The sequence below is a fragment of the Danio rerio genome, chromosome 21 (assembly GCF_049306965.1).
Source record: "Danio rerio strain Tuebingen ecotype United States chromosome 21, GRCz12tu, whole genome shotgun sequence".
NCBI lineage: Eukaryota > Metazoa > Chordata > Actinopteri > Cypriniformes > Danionidae > Danio > Danio rerio.
The window spans coordinates 3,250,521-3,267,391 of record NC_133196.1 but is presented as its reverse complement, the minus strand read 5'-3'; the positions used below and the strand labels follow the sequence as shown (position 1 = coordinate 3,267,391).

The 16,871-nt window shown below is 38.1% G+C and overlaps 1 protein-coding gene across 5 annotated transcripts in view; it reads left to right on the top strand.

The window, feature by feature from the left end:
- The first annotated feature begins 13,208 nt into the window (after positions 1-13,208).
- cert1b (ceramide transporter 1b) overlaps positions 13,209-16,871 on the top strand; it is a 422,369-nt gene continuing 418,706 nt past the window's right edge. For all 5 annotated transcript variants that reach the window (XR_012397034.1, XR_012397033.1, XR_012397035.1 and 2 more), the window contains exons 1-2: positions 13,209-13,550; positions 15,138-15,272. Coding sequence is in view for 2 of the 5 variants with exons in the window: in XM_073935647.1 (XP_073791748.1) it covers positions 13,407-13,550; positions 15,138-15,272 (279 nt within the window). In the remaining 3 variants the exon portion in view is untranslated. The remainder of the gene's footprint in view (positions 13,551-15,137; positions 15,273-16,871) is intronic.

The following is a 16,871-nucleotide window of genomic DNA, read 5'->3' as shown; positions in this document are numbered from 1 at the left end:
TTACAAAGAAATGTTTTATTTCTTAATATAGAAATTAAATTGAACACCTCAATGTTTTAAAATGGCAGAAAAAAATAGAACAAAAGTTTCAGTCAAACTCCAACAAAGAAGCAAAACAAAGTAAAATAAGATTCAGAGCTGACTTTGATGTTATTCCCGTCTCAGAGGGGGGCAATACTTTTATTTTGAGTAGTTTTTCAATTAATTAGGATGCTTTCTCTGTATCAAAATTAAGCAAAGAGGAGCAGTGTTTTTTTACTTAGTAAATCACATATAAATTAAAAAAAAAATACATCACAAACTCACAGCTAAATGCACCTGATGGAAAATGTTAAAAAAGATAAAGATGCCGACTTGTCGTGCACAATCACACTGTATTGAGTAATGGTAAGCGTCCGTTCAAATGTAGTGGAGTAAAGAGTACATATATTCAATTAAAAATGTAGTCAAGAGAGGAAAAGTTGCTTATATTTTTAATACTCAGTACAAGTACAAAGTAGCCAAAAAAAAAATACTTAAGTAAAGTAACGAAGTCCGTTTACTCAATTACTTTACACCACTGGTGAACATGATGTTCTGGAGACAGATCCCATCCGACCAGTTGACCGGCTTGACCATTTTTAGACAATAGACACAGCTGTGATGTGAAACTAACAAATTGCATTACTTTGGAGGGCTCAGAAAACAGAGAGATTTTAAGATCTGTCACACCCTAAAACAGGGGTTCCCAAACTTTTCAGGCCGCGACCCCCAAAATGACAATGCCAGTGAGTCGCAACCCCCAATATACTCTGAGGTGGTTATAAATACAGAAACCTTGCATGCAATGGCGCACACACACCAATGGACCCAAGTCCATTCAGGCTTCTTTTAATTTTTTTAATGTATGAGAGCTGGAAATGGGCCACAAAGTTTAACCAGGTGTTATGAAATCTGCTGCATCTGACGCTATTGCTGTGTCTTTAATACAATGTAATTACCCCAGGGGTTGCAGTCCAATAGAAGTAGTAACTATAAGCTACTATAGTAAATATGGTATAAACGACTATTTTTTTTCTCTTCAGAAGGTTATGGATAAAATATGGTAATTCTTATGGTTTAATAAAAATAAATAGATTTTTGGAAACCACCAGGCGACCCCCCTTCATTGTCCCGCGACCCCTCGAGGTGTCCCGACCCCCACTTTGAGAACCATTGCCCTAAAAGACAAAGAATATAATTTTTCAGTTATATATAGATTATTTAAATGTATATTCCCACAACGTCTTTAAGGGGTTCTATCTGTCCATTCAACATTTTAACAAAGTGACTTTAATTGGCATTTTAGTAGGTTAAAATAATACAGTATGATGAGAAATAAATCCTGAGAAATGAGTCTGTAAAGTTTATTTCAAGGCTTTTGTAGCGTAATATATAACACCAACCCAGACAATATAGCCCTGCATACTATTACAAATGTTCATAAAAGTCACCTTTTTTAACTTTTTAAGATTAGTTATTAGAAGAAGGATGAAGGTCCCATAAATAAATGAGGAAAAAATAAAAACATGAATCACAAAATACTGAAAACTGCCAATTTACGGATATATTTTACGGAGCAGTCACATGCCGAAATCCACACTAAACTGAAATAAACCAAATCTAAACTGGACGCTTAACCAAAACGCCTCATTCAGCTCTGCAGAATAGAGAAACATGTCTGATTCCTGCTTTTCTGAAAAAAACCCTGTTAATCTGGAGCGTGAGGGGGAGAAGGAGGAGCTGTGCTGGACTAATGGAGGTCTTGATGGAGGTCTTGTGGTCTCCTTCACGGGTCTTATGACCGAAAGCAGGCTCTCAGCCAGAGTCGAACACATGACCCGCCTGAACACCGTCCAAAACCAGAGAAAAGCTTTTTTTTCTGGAGAACAGAAGTGTGTACGGCTGAGGATTTTCCCTCTGGGATCTGTCTTGCAGGAAAGGGTTGGAATCGATTATTTTATAACTTCAAACGGCTGGAATGTTTGATTCATAACACACACAAAAACATAAGAGTCAGTGTCACAAGATCACAGAGTTAAAGGGATAGTTCACCAAAAAAAAAAATAGAAAGCTCTGTCATAGTTTATTTACTTCAATGCAATTCAAGTTTATTTACAGCGCTGTTCACTATAATTGTTTCAAAGCAGCTTTACAAAAGGAGCATGTTATTCTCTTTGAACCACCAGCAGGTTTCCCTAAACCCAACCGATAGTGTTTTCAAAAGCAATCCAAAAAAAGAAAAACCGCCTGACTTTTACCACATTTTTACATTTTACCACATTCTCACCCTGTTATTTACTTGTTTATTTAGTTTTTTGGCTTTTGTTATTGTCTTACCTGCTTTCTGGAACTGTTCTTCGCCAGACTGGAACCTCGTTGTTGTTGTCAACTGCTCGCTGCGTCTTAAATCCAGCAACGTACACGGTGAGCCACTGGACAAACCAACTCAGGGTCATTCTGGAAACGTAGTACCGCGGACGTTTCTGGAGACAGCAAATTGCGTAGCTGGAGGTACGTATGACTACATTTAATTTTTTAAGCGAACGCTATATGTGGCGGTGTGACGCCGTTCCCTTCTGCACTTCCCGGCTGGGCGCTTACCTCCATGTGGAGGGCTTTCCCGCTGCAACCAGTTTGTCCGGTTAGCTCGTCATGTAGACCAGGTTCGAATCCAGGGAAGAGCACGTCCAGAAATCAGGTAAGATTAAGTAAAATAAGTTAATGAGTGAACAACAGGCTGAGAATGATGTCAAATCCGAAAACGTGGTCAAAATCAGACGAGGGCTTTTCTTTTTTCTGGCCGGCTTTTTTTTTTTTGAAGGTGTTGGTTGGGTTTGGGGAAGTAAGCAGGGGGCGGGTCATTCGGTAAAACCGCTTGAGTTTAGGGAAGGAGGAGGGTGGGTCGACCGAGTGACCGGTCGCCTGGTCAATCATTCAGCCAGTCGGACGGACGGTCGTCGACAGCGGCCTCTTGTGGGTTAACACGAGAATGGCGCTCGCGAGAGACGTTCAACATGCAAAAAAGCGCGCACAGCGGACTCTCTCGGATTCGTGAAAACAAAAACTGCACAAATACGTACCTCCCAGGATGTATTTCGCGGTCTCCAGAAATGTCCGCGGAAATACGTTTCCAAAATGAGTCTGGGTTGGGACAAACTAGTAACAGCAGAAAAGCTGTCCATACGGAGGTAAGCAGTGAGCTGGTAAACGAGAAAAGGAACGACGCCATACCGCCCCCTAGCGTTTATTTTAAAGACAAAATGCAGCCGTACGTACCTCTGGCTATAATTCACAATCTCCAGAAATGTATATAGGGCTACATTTTCAGAATGAGCCTATGTTAATAATAATAATAATAATAATAATAATAATAATAATAAATAAATAAATAAATAAATAATAATAATAAAAATGAAAATAAATAATAATAACAATAACAATAACAATAATAATAAAATAATAATAATAATAATAATAAAACTAAATAATAATAATAATAATAATAATAATAATATTAACAACAATAATAATAATAATAAAAATAAATAATAATAATAATAATATAACAATAATAATAATAATAATAACAATAATAATAATAATAATTATTATTATTATAATAATAAAAATAAATAATAATAATACTAATAATAATAAATAATAATAATAATAATAATAATATAATAATAATAATAATAATAATAATAATAATAATAATAATAATAATAATGTTGCTTTCATTTGCTGGACACAAAAGAAGATATTGTGAAAAAGGTTGGAAACCTGTAACCATTGTCTTCAATAGTATTTTCCTGCTAAGGAGATCAATGGTTTTCAATGTTTAGATCTGTTAAAAATATCCTCTTTTGTGTTCAGCAGAATAAAGGATTAAATAAAGGTTTGTGTCCACTTGAGGGAGAGTAAATGTTTGGGTGAACTTTCCCTTTAAATTGGCATGATGACTGGAGACGCTGACTGGAAGTCTTACGCAACAGATAGGCCTATTACCAGGTCTTGAATTTTAATCACTGAAAAGTCCCCAAGTGAAAGAGGTTAAAACAAAGTGTCTGTACTGCAACCATGAGTAATAAGATCATGTTCACTGCCTTGCCAAGAGCATCTGACTCATGTTCACATGTGTCCTTCAATCCCATGAGCAGACCAGATGGACAAATAGAGTAAATGTGCACTTGTGGGTTCAGTGGGTGAAAGATGAAGAAATAAAAACTGAAAGAGACAAATATGAATTTAAAAAAACCCTCATAGGCATTTATTATATACACTGTAAAAATCTGTGCTCTGTTAAACAGAAATTAGGGGATAAAATAAACTGGGGGGCTGATAATTCAGGGGGCCTAATAATTCTGACTCCAACTGTATAGATGAATATAATTCATTCATTTTCTTATCGGCTTAGTCCCCTTATTAATCCGGGGTCGCCACAGCGGAATGAACCGCTAACTTATCCAGCACGTTTTTACGCAGCGGATGCCCTTCCAGCTGCAACCCACCTCTGGGAAAAATCCACACACACTCATTCACACACACTCCAGACAATTTAGCCTATCCAATTCACCTGTACCGCATGTCTTTGGACTGTGGGGGAAACCGGAGCACTCGGTGGAAACCCACGCGAACGCAGGGAGAACATGCAAACTCCACACAGAAACGGCAACTGAGCCGAGGATCAAACCAGCTGTCCAGCGACCTTTTTGCTGTAAGGCAACAGCACTACTGCGCCACTGCTTCACCCTAGATCAGGAGTCATCAACTATATTTGTCAGAGGGCCAGAGTTTTACCAGACAGTCTCCTTGGGGGCCGGACTGCCAAGAAGAAAATCAAATAAAAATCTAATTTTGGCTTAAAATTATGTTTAATGTTTATACTTTTTCCATTTCATTACGAACTGAAGGCATTTGATTCAGGCTCCCATCACCTATACCAGAGTCAACCACTAGGAGTGATAGAAAATTCTCCACAAACGCGGTGAAAGGTTATTTATTTACCATGCTGCTTTAAGTTGTCCTGTCCTGTTAGATTTAAAACAGGACTGAATCAGGTGATTATGCTAATGAGGGAGAGATCATCACTAATGGGCAGGACTTTTCTCCTCTGATGACACGTACAAAAGGAGAATGTCAATCAAAGTGTTTCTGCAGACTGCTAATTATAAAAAATAAAATAAAATATTTACACACTTTTGTGTTTAAACCCCTTATAAAAGTGTTTTTAGCATCAAATTAGACAAAATTAATGAGGTGGTGTTGTGGAGTAACGCATTATACCACAGTCTGCGCTCCCTTTCTCCAGCTAGCAAAGTAAAGTGACCTGAATAACTGAGCTTCAGTCACCGGGGAATGACACACAGATAATGGGCACAACTGCTGTGAATGCTAAGACATTCATCAACCAGCCGGAAGACACACGATACTGTGAGTCTGAGTGGGTTGTTTTAACCCAGTGTTGGGTCAAATATGAACTAACCCAACCATTAGGTTAATGTTTTTGATTAATGCTCCTGTGTAATGCATTGAAATGTGTATTATTTATTCGATGTTTGATGTAACCTCAACTGAAACGTGAAGAGAGAGCGGGACATATAGTAGCTCCTCCCTTTTAATAAAAAACAGCCAATAGCAGTTGTTTTTATCACAGCTCTGCCAGTGGGAGTGGTTGAGATCAAGCACATCAAATGAAAAGCAAATGAGAAACATCTTGAAGGGGGCGGGGCATGTCAGACACAGATCCTGTTAAGCTGCGGTCCCACTAGAGTTTGTGTGTGCGAAATTCTGTCGTACGGTGCTGCGAAAAGGGGCGGGATTAAACAAGATGATTAGACATTTAAAAAAACAAGCGATTGGTCCATGTTTTAAATTTCTGTCCAGAGAGGTCATGTTTTGATCCTCCTAAGGGATGCGATTTCGCAGGTCAGAGTTCACCAAGTTTGAACTTTGCACCGCAGCAACCTGCGAAACTTAACGCATGACACTGTGTTTCCGGTCTGACACATTTGCGTGTGTATGAACGGAAGTCTATGGAGAGAAAAGCCCAGTGTAACCGCAGCTTCAGACTTTCTCATTGTCCGTCATTTTGACGGAGAGGGTTGTACTGTAAAAATTCCGTCATAACCTATTATTGACCGTCATTTAACTTGCATATTTTCTAATCGCTGGATATGCTGGATTCTCTTAATGTGGGATTTCCTAATCCTGCAAGCACTCGTTTCAGCGGGAATATATACTGCAGCACGCACTCCTTCTGCACCAGGGGTGTGGCTGCACCAAGTGTGCCGCAAGCCTACGTTTGAGTGAAGGTTTCGGCCGTTAGATCGCCCCCTGGGGGCTGGCTGCAGTACAAGTCATAAAGCCCGCCTCCTCCGTGTTAATGAAGGAGACTTGAGCCCAAATAAAAAAAAATATTACACTTGCAATAAAATGTCCCGAAAGATAGTTCTGGTCGATTAAGGCACTGGTTATTGTGCTGAAATAGGTGCAGATCTTCATTTTTGTAAACAGTTTGTTTTTAGCAGTAATTTAATGCTGGGCGTGTCATCGTGATTGACAGCTGTGATTGACAGTTTCTCAAAGCGCGGCGTCTGAGCTTCGGCAGGAGACTGAAGGAGACTGAAGTGTTATTATTCGATTTCTGTGTTATTTTACCATGACAAAATGAGTTCAGCAGTAAACTATAGTTTCTGACATACATGATCCTGGTGGAACACTGTTTATTCGCTAAGTTCAGGGCTTTTTTTGGGCTTTATTAGTTTGCTGATACACGCCTAGCCACCCAGATAGCAAAACACAGTTCCGGCTAGATTCTCGCCTGCCGGAGACTTATCTCTTAGAGCTCAGACTGACTAATGTTACCTCTGCTGGACCTACTCTGGATGCCTGGACTCACTACCCAATTCCAGCCCGAGTCAATCGAGCCAGATGCGGCGGTCGAGCGAGCCGGCGCTGCCGCATGCGAGCCGGAATCAGCCCGCGACGCCGCGAGTAAGTTATGCGCTGCGGCCTGGAGCTGGCGCGATTGAATATATAAAACCCTCATATTTGTTAACGTTATTACATCCATTTGTGTTGATATGACAGCAAACGCATGCTGAGAAGTTCGGGGGCGTGGTTGATTTTACATAAAGCGTTTGATTGGAAGCTCGACTCTGCTCATTTTCGCGGCTCCTCCTCTGGCTCCATCAGACAATCCTTCTGCGCATGTCAAGGCTCCAATTTCAGCAGTCTTTTGCGACAGTTTGTGCCCGTCAAGCAGGCGTTTTGCCCTCAAGGCGTTCAATGGGAAAAAGGGCTGTCGCGTCGTCCATATTTTTTACAGTCATTGGGCTGCACCCCTTTGCGTTCGGTAGTGCTCACAACACACTCCAAAGCACCTGACTTACTTGCTGCCACTTGGTTGACCTGGTCGTAACAGCTGTTGGTGACTGAGTATTTTTGTCTGTTTGTTCTTCATCGTCTACTGCATCACTTCCTCTTTTTTCCACCTTTATTATTAATATCACAACTATTTGGCTGTTTAAAGAAACTTCTCACACTCAGCTGCTGTGAGATTTTTGCAACTGTACACAGCGCTGACAAAGAGGAGACAAAACAAGGGCAATCGCCATCAGCTGGACAGGAGTGGGAATTACAGTCAGCTACTAATTACAATAGATCACCCTCAGCATAATCTGTCAAAATGACGGATCACCTTCAGATTTTTCCGTCACTGCTGAAAAAAATCCACCAATGACGGAAAATATTCGGTTAACGCGACCTCTGGTCAGACACTAGAGATCATTTGATTGGTTAGAAGATTTGATTTGAACATGTATGATGGGAAAGATCAGTGATAAACTGAAAAGCTTTGGATGTTTGGATCTTCTAAATGCTAATTTTGGGACTGTTTTGGAGCACACTAGATAACTTTAAAACTAACATACTGATATGTGCGTTATACTGCTGGAAGTAGTCATTAGAAGATGAGTACACTGTGGTCATAAAGGGATGGACATGGTCAGAAACAATACTCAGGTAGGCAGGATGGATCCATGCTTTCATGTTGTTGATGTCAAATTCTGACCCGACCATCCGAATGTGTCAGCAGAAATGGAGACTCATCAGAGCAGGCAACGTTTCTCCAGTCTTCTATTGTCCAGTTTTGGTGAGTCTGTGTGAATTGTAGCCTCAGTTTCCTGTTCTTAGCTGACAGGAGCGGCACCCGGTGTGGTCTTCTGCTGCTGTAGCCCATTCGACTCAAGGTTGGACGTGTTGTGGGTTCAGAGATGCTCTTCTGCAGAGCTCGGTTGTAACGAGTGCTTATTTGAGTTACTGTTGTCTTTCCATCAGCTGGAACCAGTCTGGCCATTCTCCTCAGACCTCTGGCATCAAAAAGGCATTTGCGCCCACAGAACTGCCGCTCACTGGATATTTCCTCTTTTTCAGACCATTCTCTGTAAACCCTAGAGATGGTTGTGCGTGAAAACCCCAGTAGATCAGCAGTTTCTGAAACACTCAGACCACTCCGTCTGGCACCAACAACCATGCCATGTTCAAAGTCACTTAAATTCCCTTTCTTCCCCATTCTGATGCTCAGTTTAAACTGCAGCAGATCGTCTTGACCATGTCTGCATGCCTAAATGCATTGAGCTGCTGCCATGTTATTGGCTGATTAAAAACTTACGTTAACAAGCAGTTGGACTGGTGTACCTAATAAAGTGGCCAGTAAGATTATAATTAATTTGCATGATTTTAAAAACTGCAACAACAAAAAAATAAATTCTTTTATTTACTCAATATAATACAGTCATTCTATTGATTTGGAGCTCCTGGTCATGTGTGCTGATTCACATGCTTGCCCTTTCCACCAGAGGTCAACAGGAAGAGGAAATTTGATCACACGTTTCTGTTTGCTTAGCAGTTTTATAAATCTGCACTACAGGATTCTTCCATTTATCCAATGAAATATTTTTTCCTAATCCATGTGCCAAAGCTGTAATAAACCAGTGTTCATACTGGAAGACGCAACCTCACAGAAAACATATCAATCTACAACAACAGCAGAGATCTGTTATTAAGAGTTTTATTGCATTTTAGATCATCTTAACACACAGCAAAGAGGGAAATCTAAGTCATCAAGCCCCATTTGGAGTGTGCCAATGTTAAGTAACACTATTGCTCACATTTTAGGGTTAGTGCTTTAAGCAAACTAGTGAACACCCTAGCTTAAAACTAAATGCAAACAAAGCTGAACCACAAAATGACATGCTAAATAATACACTACGACTTAGCAGATGCACAGGCCTGGAAACCACCCACAACATCACTGCTTATAATAAATAACTCATTGTTTTTATGATAGAAAAACTGAAAAATTAGTCAAACCTGCTGTAAAACTGGGAATAAACCAGGAGATGATCAAGCTATAGACCAGGGGTCACCAAACTTGTTCCTGGAGGGCCGGTGTCCTACACATTTTAGCTCTAACTCTTATCAAACACAACTGAACAAGCTAATCAAGGCATTGGGTATACTTGAAACACCCAGCAGGTGTGTTGAGGCAAGTTGGAGCTAAACCTTGCAGGGACACTGGCCCTCCAGGACCGGGATTGGTGACCCCTGCTATAGACCATTTTAATGTGGTGATGTCATTGGCCCGTGAACATTTCCTGCTTGTTATCAAACTATTTCATAACTGTAACAATTGGCAATTTCATCACAACTTATTGTTAAAACAGCCATCATAACATTATTTATCAATATGTGGCTCTTTTCTGGATTCCTGGAAGCTGTAGAAATTAAAAATGTAAAACAGGAATTATGTTGGGACTATTGTTTTGGTGTACATCCATCAAAATGGTCTATAGCTGTTTAAAGTGGATTAACCAAAAGCCATTAAGCAACCAATCAATAACATGTGCAAAAACAAAAAACACATTTATTCAATCCAAAATAAGCTCCTAATAATAATAAATAATTTTTTTTACATTAAATATTCACATTTTTGCATAGAATACTGTTGATATTTGTCAAAAAACGTGGTTATATCCCAACGTTTGCTTTTCTCTTCAAAAAGGCTCTTGTATTTACCTAAATATTGAATAAGGTTTGTTTAAAATGAAACCATTTTTAATGTTTGTGTATGTATGTGTAACGGAGGCCAGCTAGTAGGTGCTGTGCAGGTAGACCTCACTCCTCTGACCTCAAAAGGTGCTCTAGCGACAGACGCTAGAGGTCATGGTCTTTAGCCTCCTTGTTAGAGCAACCGATTCCCATGCGGAAGGATGCTGGTTCGAAACCAGCTCGGAGAGGGTTGGGTGGCGTAGGACCGGCGGAGTTACATTGGTGCCGTGACCTGGATGGGAGTGAGGTTTAGGGGGATGAGTGTAATGGAGGCCAGCCAGTAGGTGCTGTGCAGGTAAACCTCACTCCTCTGACCTCTAAAGGTGCTTTAGCGACAGACACTAGAGGCCATGGTCTTTAGCCTCCTTGTAATGCTGTTCACACCAGACGCGGAACGCGCGGATAAATCGCGCTATTCGCGCGTAAATAGCCGCGTGAACATTTGAGTTTACTCGCTTCATTCGCGCGTCAAATTCACTTCAGAACAGACGCGGATTCGCGTGATGGGCAGGGCTTCTGTCTACCCGAAGACTCTAGCTTCATAGCTAAATGGCTAACATGGATTTTATGAAGGAAATAACAGTATTTATGTGCTTTATGAAGAAGGAAAAACAGCGTCGATACGTTTAGGGTCGTGTCTGAGTCCACTACATGCTTTCAAAGGTGCATCCAGCTCTGTGAGCTCATAAACTCCCCCAGAAACTGAACCTGGATGACGGAGGCTTTCAGCGGTGCTTCTGACTGAGCCAAGCCGAGTTTGATGAACTGTTGTCGGTGAAGGTTCTACGTCACAATCACGCCCCCACAAGAGCAAGCTTCTGATTGGTTAACGCGGCGCGAATGTACGCTGAAGTTCAGATTTTCGAACTTGAGATATTCGCGCGAAACACTCGTTAAGCGCGTCAATAGCGCAAAACGCTCAATTCGTCCCGCGCCATTCGCGCAATTTGCGTCATTCGTGCCGCACCATTCGCGCATATCGTGCCGCAGGATGTCTATTCGCGCGTTTGCATTAACTTAACATGTAAATCAATCACGCATGAGGCGTGTTCGCGTCCGGTGTGAACGCAGCATTAGAGCAACCGACTCCCATGCGGAAGGTCGCCAGTTCGAAACCAGCTTGGAGAGGGTTGGGTGGCGTAGGACAGGTGGGGTTACATATGTTAAGTTTGTAAAGACTACTTGTAAGGAGTATTTCACATGCTGTTATGGAAAAGAAAATCAGATGTAATAAAGTTTGTACATTGTATTGACATTTTTATATAGAATATTATTTATATTTACCCAAAAACGTGGGTTCTCTATTCTTTATTCTCTATTTAAAAAGAACACAGAACATACAGGGCAATAACATAACATCACATTGATATCAAAATGAATACAATACAAAAAGAAATATAAAAAAATTAAAGAAGATTAAAGACTTTAAAATAATTAACAGTTCTTTTTCCTTCTGTATTTTTAGTTTCTTTTATCGTACACAGATAATGACCTATTTCTATTTTAAAGTGAGTACAATTAGTTTTTGTTTCACTGCCTATTTACATTTATAAATAAAAAATCCATATATAATGAGCAAATTAACAATGAAGCAGATTTTAAAATCAACAACAATCTCATAAAACATAATCTTTTTCTTTAAATTCCAATTCGATATTCATACTCTGCTTAACAAAAAGAAAAGATCACACTTGCGTATAAATACAATCATAAAATAAATGAACAATACTCTCTTCCTTACAGAAAGGATATTTTAAATCAACATCTTTACAAAATTTTGCAAGTACCTGTTTTACCAATGCAATCTCATGGCAATGTGTAACTTTTTGATTTAGTGGCTAATTCGTATGAATTCGTAAAATCTAATTCTAATTCATACAATTTAGTACGATTTGCTCATCACCCAATGATGGTTGGGGTTAGGGAAGGGGTCAGGTGCCACCCCTCCTTTTTAAAATCATACATTTCCGTACGACTGAACTCGAATTCATTCGAATTAGCCACTAAACTGACAAATTGTAAAATACTTACGTTTCCTCATGAGATCAGGCTAGTTTTACAGGATAAGTACAATGAACTATTTTAAAGGATACCTCTCTAACTTTATTTGTTATACAAAAATATCTGGAGATCTTAAAAGTCTCCTTCCAGTTGACATCTTGAATTTGTGATCTCCAAATAACCAGAGGCTGAAGGAACATCCGGCAAATCATTCTAACATAATTATTCTTACATTTTTTCTTCTATATTTATACCTTCCAATTTAAAACTAAAATCTACATTTGTATTTTGAGCCATGTCATTTTCTAATAGTTTCTTAAGCTCTGAGGGAATAACATTAGTTTCCATCATATACTCTTTGACAGGTATATAAAGGGAACATTTTCCTAGAAACTCCAAATAGGTATGCACATGACCATTAATATTTAAAAGTTGTAAAACCAGCAAAATATCATTTTTAAACCAATTATTTAAAAAAAGAGATATAATTTTTAAGCCAATTATTTAAAAAAGAGATTTATTTTGGTGTGTATGTCTATTATTACAAAATAAGTATTAATATTGTGTTTGTATATAATCATCCATGGTAACAATGCCTGCTTGTGAAAATTAGAAAGCTTTATGGGAAGCTTACTAATATTAAAATTGCTTATACAAAAAGCCTTGTATTTGGTATTTACCTAAAACTCTATAGACTGTCAATCATTTCGGATGAGAGGCGGGGCAAAAGTTTCCATTTAAGGAAAAGGCGGCTTTGGTGACGTCATCCAGTAGCCAGCCAGCGCCCCTTGAGCTGGAGGAGAAGAAGCGCGCGCCTCCGCGGCTGAGGATGATGACGTCGAGTTCAACTAAACCACATTTAAAAAACAAAACAACCGTGGGAAAACGTAGAGACGAAACTAATTTTATTCACCAACATTAATTCATTCGCGTAGCGGCTGAGAGTGAGCAGCAGAATCTCTCTTGGCAGCTGATGCTGATTTAGAGGGCGTTTTTTAGAGTGAGTGAGTGAACGAGCGAGAGAGAGAGAGAGGGGGGGCGGGTGTCTCTCTCCCTCGCGCAGGCTCACACACACACACTCACATGTAATCAACACACGGACGGTTTACTTCCACATTTACCGCTTATTTTCGGGATTTTCTGGATAAACAACACTGTAATCGATGCGAGGCCTTCAAACGGACACTCACCGCTGATTCCACGGCCGCGTTTCTTCAGATTTCGTCGTTTTTCGCCCTCGGTGGAGCGTTCGTGCGTTCGTTGGAGTCGTTATGAATTCCAGCCCGCTTCCAAACGGCAGACTCCTACCGGACAGCCAGAGCTGGAACTCCTCCGGTTCCGACGAGGATCTAGACGCCGATCCGGGACCCGGACCGCACGGTGGGGTGGCGGAATTCAGCGGGGTGCTCAGCAAGGTGGGTTCAGCTCTCGAGCATCGCCTCCCAAACCAGAAAAGCCAATGTTTTTAGTGTGTGTTTCCACCTGATCCGATGTAAACAAACGTCAGTCAGTTGGCCGAATGTCACGGAGAAGGTCTGAAAAGATACTATAATAAAAAAGTGAAGGAGGATCGCTGTGTTTGATTAACATGGCGACATTTTCACGACGATTACACATGTGTGTACCTGTTTCACATTACAGTATCATGCACCATGTTTTACTTCAGATCCGTTGCTCAGTGGTGACTCTCATTATGCTCTCATTACTGCCCAACCACATCGGTTTCACAATTAAATTATGCACATGTCAAAAACAGGGCATCAATACTTAACAATTTGAATAGATTATTGTTTTCTCGTATTATAACAGGTTTGTTTATTCATTTATTTTATGCCTCAAGGTTCTTTTAGTCAGTATTTATATATATATATATATATATATATATATATATATATATATATATATATATATATATATATATATATATATTATGTGAGCCATAAATGTCTTTCTTCGTGCTCGTATTTGTGTAGTCACTCAGTATAATTGAGAAGGGATGCAGCAGGTTAAGTGCTGAAGCTGGAGTTAGACGGGGTTACTAGAGTTCATCTGCTCGTCTTGTCTTCCTGATGGGATTAAACGAGAAAACCTCTCCTCATGACTCAGTCAGCCGATCATCTGCTTTTGTGATGAGAGGAGCATATTCCACGAGAGATTACACTGTTATTCCACATGATGACCTGAACCCATCCCCCAACTGGAGGATGTTTATAAATTCAATAATAAAACTCTCAATGGTGCTTTGGACAAAGTCATGCGTTTATTTTCATGAATCAATATGGTTGCGTGCATGTTGGTTAACATTTGGATTAGATTTCAAATGTGTGTTCATTTATAGTTCTTAAGCATTTCTTGTCTCTATATATAACTATATATAACTCTATATAAATAGCTGATTTTTACTGTACTCCAAGTAATTTATTTTTTGGAATGGTCTGTTAATGATGATAATAATATAGGCCTGTACAATATATCGTTTTAACATCGATATTGCGATGTGTGAGTCTGTAATAGTCGCATCGCAGCATCTGTACTGCAGAGTCAGGATTGTAGCTGACCAGGTACAATTCATTTTAACCATAATACAGTGAAAGCTTATGGATTGTGTCTGTTTTAAGGCCTGTGACTAAGCAATTTTAAAGTAGAGTTTAAAGCATTTGAGCACAAGGAATTATTCCATTTTTAACCAAAGGATTACTTAATTATTTAAACAATACAGACTATACAGTTTTAATGTGCACTTGATTATTTTATTTCTGTATCTGAATACTTCTAGACTTTCTTTTGATTTGTATATTTGCTCTACTGTATTTTCTATGTTTGTAATTGGTTTTAAAATGATTAAATCTTTTCAAATTTTTTTCAAATTTGGTAAAATACTCTAATGTATGTATTTTTCCTAATATTATGCAGCCCAAAATAGTAATTATAATCCCATACTTATTTATCCTTCCATCTTTTGCTTTCTTCTGATAATTGTGACTTTTCTGTTCCCTCCACAGTGGACTAACTACATTCATGGATGGCAGGACCGCTGGGTCGTTCTAAAGAACAACACGTTGAGTTACTACAAATCCCAGGACGAGCGGGAGTATGGCTGCCGTGGTTCCCTCTGCCTCAGCAAGGCTGTCATCACAGTGAGTATCCTGGGGAAAGATCCCTTCAGACAGTCGTGGGAATTTCAGAGCCGAGCCAAAATTAGAATGATGGTGTGCATTCAAAACGAAAGCTTGAACTGGTTCATAATTGTTACGCTGGGAAGTGTAGGACTGGATTTGAATGGAAGTTAGCATGGATTGGGTATGTAATGTTTTAGTCTCTGTTAGACATCTTTGTTGTCAGTTCACAAAACAAAATATGCCTTGACAGAATACAAGTATTTACTGGGTGACTATTTGAACACTCAGCATAATAGTGTTTAACATAGTGGAAAAATCCCACATATTATATTATATTATATTGTATTATATTATATTATATTATATTATATTATATTATATTATATTATATTATATTATATTATATTATATTATATTATATATTATGTTATATTATATTATATTTTATTATGTTATATTATATTATATTTTATTATGTTATGTTATATTTTATTATATTATATTTTATTATATTTTATTATATTTAATTTTATTATGTTATATTTTATTGTTATATTAAATTATATTATATTATATTATATTGTATTATGTTATGTTATATTTTATTATATTGTATTGTATTATATTATATTATATTGTATTGTAATATATTATATTACATTGTATTATATTATATTATATTATATTTTATTATATTTTATTATGTTATATATTATATTATATTTTATTATGTTATATATTATATTATATTATATTATATTATATTATATTATATTATATTATATTATATTATATTATATTATATTAAACACTTTCAGAGCTGAGCCAAAATTACAATGATGGTGTGCATTCAAAACGAAAGCTAGAATTGGTTCAAAATTGTTACGCTGGGAACTGTAGGACTGTATTTAAATGGAAATTAACATGAATATGTAATATTTTAGACACTTTTAGACATCTTTATTATCAGTTTTATGATAAAGGCCTTATTTTTATTTCTCTTTTGCTATGGCAGCTTTGGAAATATGATTTTTGTTTGCATGTATTGATTTTTTAATACCCATTTATAATACAAGTGTTACTATGTGCCTATTAACATGGCGTTAGATGATGGTTTTAGGTGTATACGTTGTATATTCAGTTCAATTCATCTTTACTTCTATTGCGCTTTTACAATGTTTATTGTGTCAAAGCAGCTGTACATAGAAGTTCTAGTAGATTGAAATAGTCAGTCCGGTTTTCAGAGTTGAAGTTCAGTTCAGTGTGGTTTAATTTTCACTGCTGAAAGTCCAAACACTAAAGAGCAAATCTATTGATGTGAAGCTTCACAAGTCCCAAACCAGGCAGGCCAGTGGTAATTGTATAGGGTTTTCATATTGGTAATGGATGATCTAATTTAATAATATCAAAAAAGTATTCGTAAATGTTATGTGGGTTTTATATTTTACATCAAGGGAGTTACATTTTAGACACAATATTGTCTTATTTTGGTTTCACCAATGACAGTTCAAAGAAAGCAGGAGCAAATTTGTGCATCCCAATGCGAAGGGAATTTTGTTCCTGGATGAATCTATATTTGAACCAATTATTTAAGTCAAAGATGCATTCATTAAGATG